The sequence below is a fragment of the Chiloscyllium plagiosum genome, unplaced genomic scaffold, assembly GCF_037043375.1.
Source record: "Chiloscyllium plagiosum isolate Xiang-an unplaced genomic scaffold, Cpla_swu_hap1 HiC_scaffold_5, whole genome shotgun sequence".
In the NCBI taxonomy this organism is placed as follows: domain Eukaryota; kingdom Metazoa; phylum Chordata; class Chondrichthyes; order Orectolobiformes; family Hemiscylliidae; genus Chiloscyllium; species Chiloscyllium plagiosum.
Genome location: NW_028270143.1, coordinates 37,034,384 through 37,048,497, shown reverse-complemented (window position 1 = coordinate 37,048,497; position 14,114 = coordinate 37,034,384). Strand labels below are relative to the sequence as shown.

At 43.8% G+C, this 14,114-nt stretch overlaps 1 protein-coding gene across 2 annotated transcripts in view; it reads right to left on the bottom strand.

Annotated features, from left to right (window-relative positions):
- The window catches only part of crppa (CDP-L-ribitol pyrophosphorylase A), a 259,642-nt gene that overhangs the window by 154,679 nt on the left and 90,849 nt on the right, over nucleotides 1-14,114 (bottom strand). For both annotated transcript variants that reach the window (XM_043689823.2, XM_087987109.1), the window contains exon 7: nucleotides 3,101-3,190. In XM_043689823.2, coding sequence (XP_043545758.1) covers nucleotides 3,101-3,190 — 90 coding nt within the window. The remainder of the gene's footprint in view (nucleotides 1-3,100; nucleotides 3,191-14,114) is intronic.

The window sequence follows — 14,114 nt, the reverse complement described above, 5'->3', positions numbered from 1 at the left end:
TACAATCAGGCCAATTTCAGATTAAAGCTGTAACAGACTTGAGGACACCATGAACTTACCCTAAAATACCCCCTGGATGTGTGTAATCCACCCTCCTGGATGACCACGGCCCAACCCTTGGACTGAATTGCAAAGCAGCCCTAACTGAGCGATCAGCAAGGCCTGGACTGATTTTGCTCAACTTCTCAGGCTGACCTGGTCTAATTCTCTGATTGAATTGTGCCAATTCCCAGGTCTGTGTTGCACCAACTACCTCACCAATCACCAGGACTAAAAATGGCCCGACCCCTAGATTGACTGTGAGGAAACACCCTGATTGCCTGAAGTCCACCCTCAGCTCATTTGACATAACTCATCTTTCCCTTTCACATATCCCTCAGCTCTTCATGCACATTAACTGTGTTTGCCTTGTAAGTTGTTGGCACATGCACCACCTTTCACATTTGATCTGCAGGAATCAAGGAGGGAATGGGAGAGAAAACAGGGAACTACACACCTGCTGGCCTCACATCAGGAGTGGAGAAAATGATAGAATCTATTATAAAAGTTGAAATAATTGGACATTTGGACAATAATGTGATTGGATATAGCATGGATTTGAAAATGGAAACTCTTGTTTGACAAAATTCTTGGAGATCTTTGAAGATGTTCCTAACAAAATTGTTAAAGAAGAGCTGATGGTCATGGGAGAAATTGAAGACAGCAGATGCTGGAGATCAGAGCTGAAAAATGTGTTGCTGGAAAAGCGCAGCAGATCAGGCAGCATCCAAGGAGCAGAAGAATTGACGTTTCAGACATAAGCCCTTCTTCAGGAATGAGGAAGGTGTGCCAAGCAGCCTAAGATAAAAGGTAGGGAGGAGGGACTTGGGAGAGAGGTGTTGGGAATGCGATAGGTAGGAGGTAGTTAAGGCGAGGGCAATAGACCGGAGTGGGGGTGGGGGCAGAGAGGTCGGGAAGATGATTGCAGGTCAAGAAGGCGGTGCTGAGTCCGAGGGTTGGGACTGAGATAAGGTGGGGGGAAAGGGAAAATGAGGAAGCTGGAGAAATCTGCATTCATCCCTTGTGGTTGGAGGGTTCCTAGGCGGAAGATGAGGCGCTCTTCCTCCAGCCGTCGTGTTGCCATGGTCTGGCGATGGAGGAGGCCAATGACCTGCACGGCCTTGGCGGAGTGGGGGGGGGGGGGGAAGAGCTAAAGTGTTCAGCCACGGGGCGGTTGGGTTGGTTGGTGCGGGTGTCCCAGAGGTGTTCTCTGAAACATTCCGCAGTAGGCGGCCTGTCTCCCCAATGTAGAGGAGGCCACATCGGGTGCAGTAGATGCAGTAAATGATGTGTGTGGAGGTGCAGGTGAATTTGTGACAGATATGGAAGGATCCCTTGGGGCCTTGGAGGGAAGTGAGGGGGGAGGTGTGGACGCAAGTTTTGCATTTCTTGCGGTTGCAGGGGAAGGTGCCGGGAGTGGAGTTGGTGGGGGGTGTGGGCCTGACAAGGGAGTCGCGGAGGGAGTGGCCTTTCCAAAACACTGATAGGGGAGGGGAGGGAAATATATCCCTGGTGGTGGGGTCTGTTTGGAGGTGGCGGAAATGACGAAGGATGATACGACGTATCTGGAGGTTGGTGGGGTGGTAGGTGAGGACCAGTGGGGTTCTGTCCTGGTGGCGGTTGGAGCAGCAGAGTTTAAGGGCGGAGGAGCGGGATGTGGATGAGATGTGGTTGAGAGCATCATCAACCACGTCTGAGGGGAAATTGCGGTCTTTGAAGAAGGAGGCCATCTGGGTTGTTCGGTATTGGAATTGGTCCTCCTGGGAGCAGATGCGGCGGAGACGAAGGAATTGGGAATATGGGATGACATTTTTACAGGAGGCAGGGTGGGAGGAGGTGTAATCTAGGTAGCTGTGGGAGGCAGTCGGTTTATAGCAAATGTCCATGTTGAGTTGGTCGCCCAAGATAGAAATGGAGAGGTCGAGGAAGGGGAGAGAGGAGTCTGAGACGGTACAGGTAAATTTGAGGTTGGGGTGGAAGGTGTTCGTAAAATGGATGAACTGTTCAACCTCCTCATGGGAGCACGAGGTAGCGCCGATACAGTCATCGATGTAGCGGAGGAAAAAGTGGGGGTGGTGCCAGTGTAGCTGCGGAAGATGGTCATGGTACACTTAGATTTTCACAAGGAGACTGGTTAGAAAGCTTAACACACGAGGATGGGAAGTAATGTTCTAGCATGGATTAATGATTGGCTAAAAGATAGAAAACAGAGATTAGGAATAAATGGGTCATTCTTGTATTGACAGGCTACAATTAGTGGGATACCACAAGCATCTATATACTTGGTCTCCCAACTGTTCACAATACAGATCAATAACCTGGAGATGGGAACCAAATGTTATGTCGCGGGAAGCTAATTTATTTGGACTCTTACCCAATTAACACCTTGCAGATTGTTCTATACAAGTGCATCATGCTAACAGAACAGAGTGCAGGATACAGTGTTACAGTTGCTGAAAAGATGCAGAGAGATTAACATGAACATTAAAGAGATCTATTCAAAAGTTTGATAACAGTAAGGAAGAAGCTGTTCTTGAATCAGTTTGTATGTGTATTCAAATTTTACTTCTTCTGCCTGATGGAAGAATGTGAGAAAGAGATTATAACTGGTGTGGGAGGGGTCTTTAATTATGTTGGTTTCATCCTGGTGCAGCAGGAAGTATAGATGGAGTCAATGGATGAAAGGCTGGTTTGCGTAATGGACTGGGCTGTGTTCATGATTCTCTGTAGTTTATTTCAGTCTCGGGAAGAGCAGTTGCCACACCACACTGTGATGCATCTGGATAGAATGTTTTTCATGGTGCATCTATGAAAATTTATAAGTGTGTTTTTGGACATGCTGAGTTTCCTTCGCCTCCTGAGGATGTAGAGTCCCTGGTAGCATGTTCTAGATCATAACCATGTCCTGCAAAATAAATTATTTTCCTCATGTCACTGTTAGTTCTTTCTCCAACCACCTTAAATTAATGCTGTTACTTGACCCTGTCACAATTATCCACCACCAGTTTGATGTGGAAGCAAAATCCAATTTAAACATTTGAAAAATATATTTCTCACTCACATTTATGCAAACAAAATTATAGTACTGGCCTGAGGAAATGGTCTGAATACAGCGACTCTCTTTATTCTCTGACCAGTTCAAAACATCAACCTGTTGGCAAGGAAATAGAAATCATTAAACTGCGAGACACTAAAAATATCAAATGGTAGCATAATCTGTCAGCTCAGGATATTGATTAGAAGTAAAATAGTAATATTTGAAGAACAGTACACTGAATGCAGAACAAAATGTAGTTGATTGCATAAAGATTCTGCAACAATCTAGTGACAAACTTTATGAAAGTAAACTTACATTTTTTGGGAACATTTGGCCATATTTTTGCCGTAAAAAAGGCATATTTTGAAAAATTCATCATAAGTGTCTGACCTTCTGTCCAAAATCTCAGTCATAAAGATTTCCAGATGAAGGAGGCTGGGAGCACTAAATTATTTAGATTAATCAGATACTCCTACACTGCCAAAGCACTGCCAGGGAGACTCGGTAAGCCCAGGCTCGGGGATGTCTCAGCAAAGGAGCTGATGGGATTCGGGTGTCTGAATTCAAAAAAGCATAGCAGAGATATAGGATGGAGGACAAGCTTCCAGCGAGCCGGTGGACCCACGGGAGAGGTTTTCCGCAAATGCCCAACTCCAGCCGATGCATCTAAAGCTGCCGACCACCCACCTGACTTGGGTCCTCCGCTATCTTATGTAAAATACCAACCTGGGTTACTGAAGGGCCTCAAAAGGCCCACGGGATGGTGGACTGCCTGATTGCTAACCCCACCTCTGGGGTGGGTGGAAGGTGATGCACTGTTCATCATGTGCCTCCAAGCTCACTCGCAATTCACTGGATTGTAAAAACCACCCTAAGCAATGTGCTACACTTTCAGATCCTCCCATGGCCCAGCCAGTAATTATGCCTTGCTTTAGTTATATTGCATTGGAGCTGCTGACAGGGTGACATCTACGACATATTTTCACAATCTGCTCCACATCGCTTACCACCTGACCACCAGACTCTCCTTCAGAGGTTATGCTGAACACCACCAGCCCTAAAGGATTCTCCCGTGCTACCATCACCAGTCTAGGTCGAAGCCTTTATTGTGGTTACAATTATAGTTTACATTTTAAATTATTAATTCCACATCATCAAACACACAGCACAAGAGGTTTTACACAGTTTCCAGTATCTTGGTATACAATGGAAACACTGCCTTAAGAGTCTTATCCCATTGAACAAAGAACAAAGCAGCACAGGAACAGGTCCTTCAGCCCACCAAGCCTGCTCCGACACATGATGCCTTTCTAAAGTAAAAACCTTTTGTCTCTATGCAGTCCATATCCCTGCATTCCCTGCCTATTCATGCATCTGTCAAGATTCCTCTGAAATGTTATTACTGTATCTGCTCACACTACCTCCTTTGGCAGTGCATCCCAAGCACCCACCAACGTGTGTAAAAAGTCTTGCCTCTCATCTCCTTTAAAATTTTCTCCCTTTACTTTCAACCTATGTCCCTTCGGAAAGGACATTCCTACACTGGGAAAAAAACTCCAACTATCCACGTGCCTCTCATAATTTTGAAAATACCTATCAGGTCACCCCTCATCCTCTTACGTTCAAGTGAAACAAACCAAGTTTATCCAATCTCTCCTCGAAGCTAATACCCTTCAAACCAGGAAACATGCTAGTAAACCATTTCTGAACACTCTCCAAAGCCTCTACATCCTTCTCAGTAGTGTGGTGACCAGAATAGTGTGCAATATTCCAAATGTCGACTAACTAAAGCTCTATATAGATGCAACATGACTCGCTCATTTTTATCCTCTCTGCCCTGACCAATGAAGACAAGCATGCCATACATCATCTTATTTACATGTGTTGCTAATTTCAGGGAACTGTGGACCTGTACATTCTCTCTGAATGTTAATGTTTCTAAAGGTTTGGCCATTTGTTGTATACTTGCCTCCTGCATTAGATCTTCCAAAATGCATCGCATTCATCCAGATTAAATTCCATCTGCCACTTTTCTGCCCTAATCTCCAATATATCTATATACCACGGTATACCTTGGCAATCCTCCACAATCCTCCATGATTTTCGCTTCCCCGGTCCCCAACGCTTTAGCTTCACCATGGACATCCAGTCCCTGTACACCTCCATCCCCCAGCACGAAGTCTCAAAGCCCTCCGCTTCTTCCTTTCCCGCCGTACCAACCAGTACCCTTCCGCTGACACCCTTCTTCAACTGACTGAACTGGTCCTCACCCTGAACAACTTCTCTTTCCAATCCTCCCACTTCCTCCAAACCAAAGGAGTAACCATGGGCACCCGCATGGGCCCCAGCTATGCCTGCCTCTTTGTAGGATATGTGGAATAGTCCATCTTCCGCAGCTACACTGGCACTACCCCCCACCTTTTCCTCCGCTACATCGATGACTGTATCAGCGCTGCCTCGTACTCCCACGAGGAGGTTGAACAGTTCATCCACTTTACCAACACCTTCCACCCTGACCTCAAATTTACCTGGACCGTCTCAGACTCCTCCCTCCCCTTCCTAGACCTTTCCATTTCTATCTCGGGCGACCGAATCAACACGGACATTTACTATAAACCGACCGACTCCCACAGCTACCTAGATTACACCTCCTCCCACCCTGCCCCCTGTAAAAACGCCATCCCATATTCCCAATTGCTTCGTCTCCGCCGCATCTGCTCCCAGGAGGACCAGTTCCAATACCGTACAACCCAGATGGCCTCCTTCTTCAAAGACCGCAATTTCCCCCAGACGTGATCGACGATGCCCTCCACCGCATCTCCTCCACTTCCCGCTCCTCCGCCCTCGATGCCCAGCCCTCCAACCGCCACCAGGACAGAACCCCACTGGTCCTCACCTACCACCCCACCAACCTCCAGATACGTCGTATCATCCTTCGTCATTTCCGCCACCTCCAAACGGACCCCACCACCAGGGATATATTTCCCTCCCCTCCCCTATCAGCGTTCCGAAAAGACCACTCCCTCCGTGACTCCCTCGTCAGGTCCACACCCCCCACCAACCCAACCTCCACTCCTGGCACCTTCCCCTACAACCGCAAGAAATGCAAAACTTGCGCCCAACCTCCCCCCTTACTTCCCTCCAAGGCCCCAAGGGATCCTTCCATATCCGCCACAAATTTACCTGCACCTCCACACACATCATTTATTGCATCCGCTGCACCCGATGCGGCCTCCTCTACATTGGGGAGACAGGCTGCCTACTTGCAAAACTTTTCAGAGAACACCTCTGGGACACCCGCACCAACCAACCCAACCACCCCGTTGGTCAACACTTCAACTCCCCCTCCCACTCCACCAAGGACATGCAGGTCCTTGGACTCCATCGCCAGACCATAACAACACGACGGTTAGAGGAAGAGCACCTCATCTTCCACTTAGGAACCCTCCAACCACAAGGGATGAACTCAGATTTCTCCAGTTTCCTCATTTCATCTCCCCCCACCTTGTCTCAGCCAAATCCCTCGAACTCAGCACCGCCTTCCTAACCTGCAATCTTCTTCCTGACCTCTCCGCCCCCACCCCCACTCCGGCCTATCACCCTCACCTTGACCTCTTTCCACCTATCGTATTTCCAACGCCCCTCCCCCAAGTCCCTCCTCCCTACCTTTTATCTTAGCCTGCTGGACACTTTCCTCATTCCTGAAGAAGGGTTCATGCCCGAAACGTCGATTCTCCTGCTCCTTGGATGCTGCCTGACCTGCTGGGCTTTTCAAGCAACACATTTTCAGCTCGAATCCTCCACAATAGCCTCTTCTCCCACAGTCTTCGATCCCAAGTCAAAAAACACCCTTCCTCTGCTACTCTGTCTTCAAATGACTAAACCAGTTCTATATCCAGCTCACTGTGGATCCCATGTGACTTCACCTTTTGTATTAGCTCCACTTCACCTTTTGTATTGGCCTGCCCTGAAGGACTTTGTTAAAGTTGATGGAGACAACATCCACCACTGTGCTCAATAATCACCTTTGTCACTTGCTCAAAAAACTCAATAACGTTTGTGAGACATGACCTTCCCCATACAAAGCCAAGCTGCCTATCACTAATAAGAAGTAACTGGTGTACATATGCTTCCTAGGCAAGGGCTATCTAGATAACAGCCATTCTATCAGAAAGCACGTACTGTATTTCTGGATCACCATTGTTCCAAACACATATTCCCAAATACACCATCTGTCATGATCAAACATAAGCAATTAACTTGATTATAAAACTGCTGAATGCCAACTTCATAAGGCAATTCACTGAGCCCCCTTTGCAATTATTTGTAATTACAATCAAATGTGCTCATCCTAAGTTAGATAAACAGAAGAGGAGACTGACAGCAACGTCTCTCCAGTGTGTCCAGAAAGACATTGACTCAACACAACCTTTGCCGCTTAGTTTAATATGGTAATTTAGGTTACCGTGTAGAAATAAGAAATTGACTTTTAGCATTTCTTTATGAAATGCAGAGTAGTTGCATTCTTTGACATTCATACTCTTTTAAAAAAATGTATCGACAATTTAGCATTTTCTGTTCTAATTATACAGTACATTTATAACAACATAATACTAGTATAACACCACAAACCAAATGCCTGACATAATATCAATCATCAGCAAATCTACATCAACTTGTATTTGTATAATTCCTTTGATGTAATAAAATGAAGTGGAGAGGCTAGGCTTGTATTGGCTTGAGTTCAGAAGAGCAAGAGACAACTCAATTGAAAATATAAAATACTGAGGACTCTTAACAAGATGGATGTGAAAGGATGTTCCAAGGTCACTGTTTAAAAGTAAGGAATTGCCCATTGAAGGCAGAGATGAAGAGAATATTTTCTCAGCGTTCTTTGGAATCATCTTCCTCAAGAAGTGATTGAAGAATCCTTGATATTTTATTTTAAGACTGAAGAGGATAGATTATTCGGTGAAAGATGATTGAGGACAGGTGGGAATGTGAAGGGAAGGTGAAGATTTTATTAAATGACAAGCAGGCTCAAAAGGCCAAATAGCCGACTCCTGCTATGAATTCATATGTTTATACGTGTTTAGACACTTCAAAAGAACCATTCGTAGAGTCAAAGCACAAAAAGAGACCCTTTGCTCAAACTAGTCCACACCGGCCATAATCCCAAACTAAACTAGTCCAACTTGCCCACTTGGCCTATATTCCTCCAAACATTTCTTATTCACATACTTATCCAAATATCTTTTAAATGTTCGAACTGTACCCGTATCCATCACGCCTCCAGAAGTTAAGTGCACACACAAGCCACTCTCTGTAAAGAAAAATTGTCCTTTTTTTAAATCTTTCTCCTCTCAGTTTAAGAATATACCCCCTAGTTTTGAAATCCCCAACCCTAGGGAAAAGACACCTGCCATTCACATTATCTATACCCCTAATGATTTTATAAACCTCTATGAGGTCACCCCCCCCCCAACTTCCTACACTCCAGTGATAAAAGTCCCAACCTACCCAGCCTCTCCTTATAATTCAAACCCTAATTTTCCAGCAAGATCCTGGTAAATATCTTCTCAACCCCTTCCAGCTTAATAATATCCTTCCTATGGAGCATTGGAGGCTGAAGGGTGACTTTACAGGAGGTTTATAAAATCAGGAGGGGCATGGATAGGGTAAATAGGCAAGATCTTTTCCCTGGAGTGGGGGAATCCAGAACTAGAGGGCATAGGTTTAGGGTGAGAGGGGACAAATTTAAAAGGGACCGAAGGGGCAACTTTTTCATTCACAGGGTGGCGAGTGTACGGAATGGGCTGCCAGAGGAAGTGGTGACGGCTGGTACAGCTACAACATTTAAAAGGCATCTGGACGGGTATAATGAATAGGAAGGGTTGAGAGGAATATGGGCCAAGTGCTGGCAAATGGGACTGGATTAATTTAGGATATCTGATCGGCATGGACGAATTGGACTGAAGGATCTGTTGCCATGCTGCATCTCGCTATGACTCTATGACCAGAACTGAACACAGCACACCAGAACAGGCCTCACCTACATCCTGTACAGCCTCAACATAAATCCCAATTCCAATACTCAAACATCTGAGCAATGAAAGCAAGTGTGCTAAATGGTTTCTTAATCACCCCATCTAAACGTCATGCAAACTTCAAAGAATTATATACCTGAATCCAGAGGTCTCTCTGTTCTACAACACTGCCCAAGAGCCACATGTTAACTTATTCAAACAAATGACAAAAACATTGTCAAAAAAGAGATCTTTAAATGCACCTTAAAAGGAAGAAAGCAAAGTAGAGCAGTCAGCAGTGTGGGGAATAAATTTCAGAGTATAGGATCGAGATAGCTGAAGGCGCAGTCACTGGTGAGAGCAATGAAGACCATTTGGAAAAGGTGAAATCATAATCTTCATGCTGTGTATAGCACATTCCTGAGTGCAAAATGCTTATTACTTACAACTGTAAATAATAACAGCTGCTTTCTCTCACTCCAAATTCATCCATTCATTGGCCAGTGACATGAATTCCACGGGTTCACTCGAGTTTGCTGATGAAGCACTCGTTTCCCCCACTCTCATTAATGCAAATGGAAGTAAAACTAGCTGCCCCCACACATTGTTTTTTAATTAACCTGATAGCACGCTCAGCACTGAAAGGACTGATCCTTTCACTGAGCTTTTCAAAATGACCAGCAAAGATCAATAGTTTTATCTGTTGACCGAAGAAGATACTTTAAAATGGTTCAGAGGAATGAATTAATTGCTTTTTGAGTGATGAAGTATTAGCAATCTGCTTCAAGCAGTCTGATCACTCAACACAATCTCATTGGCAGATACCACTTGCACAACAAACAGGACACTCAAATAAAGTAGCTTCTAATTTGTGTGTGTATAAATCATGTCCCAATTTGGAAACAGATTATCTAAAACACATTGATGGGTAAATTTGTTTATAGTAATTAAAATGTTTGAAAAGAGCATAAATTAAATTTTATGGAAGTAATTTTCTGTTTTATATATCAAAGGTCACCCAACCAAAAATATTTGTGCTCTCAGAATAATTTAGGTTACAATTTTAATTAAATTCTGTGGATCCAAAGAAATGGTAAGTTAGTGCTCTAAGTCAGACAGTGGGTAAAGAAAAGGCAGTGAAAAGTGAAAGGGAGGCTAGCTGAGGGAAAAGAAGCATACATGTTGCCTCTAATGTCTCTTAGTAGTTACAAAATCTCTCCTGCTCTTCCTCACTTGTCCCTTACAGTTGGATAATGACTGGCCAGGTAAGGAATCAGAATGCAGACACCACTTATGGAGTCCTAATTCAAGAAAGACAGTGGGACTGGTGAAGGGATGCAAGATAATATTATTTTTACAAATCTGTTTATTAATCTACAAGATCAACTCACATTACTTCCTTAGCTATGTTAAAGTCAACAAATAACAATCAATTTTCATTGCAATACAATAGGCTGACTAAGAAGTATTTGCTGTTTTATTCCATTGGATCAAATTCAGCAAAATGAGTATTATCGGCACGGAGGATTAAATACCTTTTATCAATCAATGTCAAAATCAAATACACCTAGTCAGATACAATGTGGCGTTCATGAAGAGAAAAGTTGTATCCTATACCAAATAGCAAAAGGGTAATTTAATCAATGGTCGCTCTAGCCATATCTGCGACCTTAATAAAATCAAAGAACTGCATAGGAAACATATGCAGAAATTGTTGGAGAAACTCAGCAGGTCGGGCAGCATCTGTGTAGAAACAAAGCTAAAGGTCAAGACTGATATGACTCTTCTTCATAACAGAAGAAGAATAATTATACTGGACTTGAAATGTTAACTCTATTTCCCTCTCTAGAATATGCCAGACTTGTTATTTTTTCCCCTCTGAAGAGAGGCAACTGCATTACTCTTTCGCTACTTCCAGTATTGAACCAGACAGGGTTCTCAGGGCACTTGACAAGCCAGATGCAGAAATGTTATTTACCTTTTTGGGAGAGAGACGAGAAGGCATAATTACCCACAGAAAATGGGGGAGATACTTAATGAGTATTTTGCATCAGTATTTACTGTGGAAAAGGATATGGAAGATATAGACTGCAGGGAAATAGATGGTGACATCTTGCAAAATGTCCATATTACAGAGGAGGAAGTGTTGGATGTCTTGAAATGTACAAAAGTGGATAAATCCTCAGGGCCTGATCAGGTGTACCCTAGAACTCTGTGGGAAGCTAGAGAAGTGATTGCTGGGCCTCTTGCTGAGATATTTGTATCATCGATAGTCACAGATGAGGTGCCTGAAGACTGGAGGTTAGCTAACGTGGTGCCACTGTTTAAGAAAGGTGGTAAGGACAACCAAGGAACTATAGACCGGTGAGCCTGACTTCGGTGGTGGACAAGTTGTGGGAGGGAATTCTGAGGGACAGGATATACATGTATTTGGAAAGGCAAGGACTGATTAGGGATAGTCAACATGGCTTTGTGCATGGGAAATCATGTCTCACAAATTTGATTGAGTTTTTTGAAGAAGTAACAAAGAGGATTGATGAGGGCAGAGCGGTAGATGTGATCTATATGGACTTCAGTAAGGCGTTCGACAAGGTTCCCCATGGGAGACTGATTAGCAAGGTTAGATCTCACGGAATACAGGGAAAACTAGCCATTTGGATGCTGAACTGGCTCAAAGGTAAAAGACAGAGGAGGGTGGTGGAGGGTTGTTTTTAAGACTACAGGCATGTGACCAGTGGAGTGCCACAAGGATCGATGCTGGGTCCACTACTTTTTGTCATTTACATAAATGATTTGGATGCAAGCATAAGAGGTACAGTTGGTAAGTTGGCAGATGACACCAAAATTGGAGGTATAATGGACAGTGAAGAGGGTTACCTCAGATTATAACAAGATCTGGACCAGATGGGCCAATGGGCTGAGAAGTGGCAGATGGAGTTTAATTCAGATAAATGCGAGGAGCTGCATTTTGGGAAAGCAAATCTTAGCAGGACTTATACACTTAACGGTAAGGTCCTAGGGAGTGTTGCTGAACAAAGAGACCTTGGAGTGCAGGTTCATAGCTCCTTGGAAGTGGAGTTGCAGGTAGATAGGATAGTGAAGAAGGCGTTTGGTATGCTTTCCTTTATTGGTCAGAGTACTGATAACAGGAGTTTGGAGGTCATGTTGCGGCTGTACAGGACATTGGTTAGGCCACTGTTGGAATATTGTAATTCTGGTCTCCTTCCTATCGGAAAGATGTTGTGAAACTTGAAATGGTTCAGAAAAGATTTACAAGGACGTTGCCAGGGTTGGAGGATTTGAGCTATAGGGAGAGGCTGAACAGGCTGGGGCTGTTTTCCCTGGAGCGTTGGAGGCTGAGGGGTGACCGTATAGAGGTTTACAAAATTATGAGGGGCATGGATAGGATAAATAGGCAAAGTCTTTTCCCTGGGGTCGTGGAGTCCAAAACTAGAGGGCATAGGTTTAGGGCGAGAGGAAAGATATAAAAGAGATCTACAGGGCAACATTTTCACACAGAGGGTGGTATGTGTATGGAATGAGCTGCCAGAGGATGTGGTGTAGGCTGGTACAGTTGCAACATTTAAGAGGCATTTGGATGGGTATATGAATAGGAAGGGTTTGGAGGGATATGGGCCGGGTGCTGGCAGGTGGGACTAGATTGGGTTGGGATATCTGGTTGGCATGGACGGGTTGGACCGAAGGGTCTGTTTCCATGCTGTATATCTCTATGACTCTAGGACTCTATAATAAGGAGTCATCCAATTAAAACAAAGATGAGAAGGAATTTCTTCTTTCAGAGGGTTGTGAATCTGAGGACTTCTGTAGCACAGAGGACTGCAGAGGCTGTATCATTAAATATATTCAAGGCTGAGATAGACACATTTGTAATCAGTAAGGGAATCAAGTGTTACGGGAAAAAGCAGGAAAGTGGTATTAAGGATTATCAGGTCAATCATGATCTTATTGAAGGGCTGAGTAGACTAACGGACCAAATGGACAACTTCTGCTCATACAGCTTTTGATCTTCATACCTTGGCCATCTTCATAAATATAGAAAGTAAGATTGCCAGTGAATTCATCTTCAGGTATCATCACAGCTATGTCCATCCTATCTCTCATCAATATGGGCATCAAACAGGAAAAATAATTTGGCTAATTTCTTTTACCTTTCTAGCCCAGGAGTATTGATGTCTATCTATCGTAAAGAGGTCATGGATACCTAACATGTACATAACCTGTGTGATATCATCATTAAAAAAAACTGAGTGAAACAAAATGAGTTAAAATCGACATCAAAAATTAAGTTGAAACACGAACAGCTCTTAAAACATTATGTGAAAACCACCCTAATAGATTCAATGGGCCTCTCTCAACTCTGCTCAGTATTTTTGCCTTCAAGTGTTTTATCCTATTAAAACTAAAAAAATGTATTAATACTCGATATAAAATGTTACCAAAGCAATCACAAACCATGTAGCTTACAGGTTGTTGAATAATGGATGCTCTGGGGTGAATTTGTCAGACACGCCTGCAGACCCAGACTAATTTGAAAACAGGTATATACATGAGTGATGCAGTCAGTCAAGCACACACCATCATAGAACCAATTAGGCAGCCTCCCTACGTGCCTGTAATTCATTACCTGACCATCCGTTGTTTTTTTCTGATATTTGCGCAATCTTACTTTGATCTATGCATCAGTGAGCAAGATTTGAGTCAGGCTGTGAGGCACTGTGTAATTATGCAAAGAGAGTACAGAAAGGAAGCCTGGAGGAGTCAACAGTTCTGTCAAAGCTTAACTGTAAAGTCTTTAAAGAGATGTGTACAATTTGGTTCCACTAAGATCCTTTTCTCCCCCACTCACTGACAGTGTTAACTGGAGATTTCAGGATGATTTAATGGAAGAATGCAAGTGTGAATTGGACATTTATTTGAATTTAAAACTAAGATAAAGTCAGGAGTAAGCCTTCAGTTTCAACTTCTCAAAGCTATCAAATTGGTTTTGATCT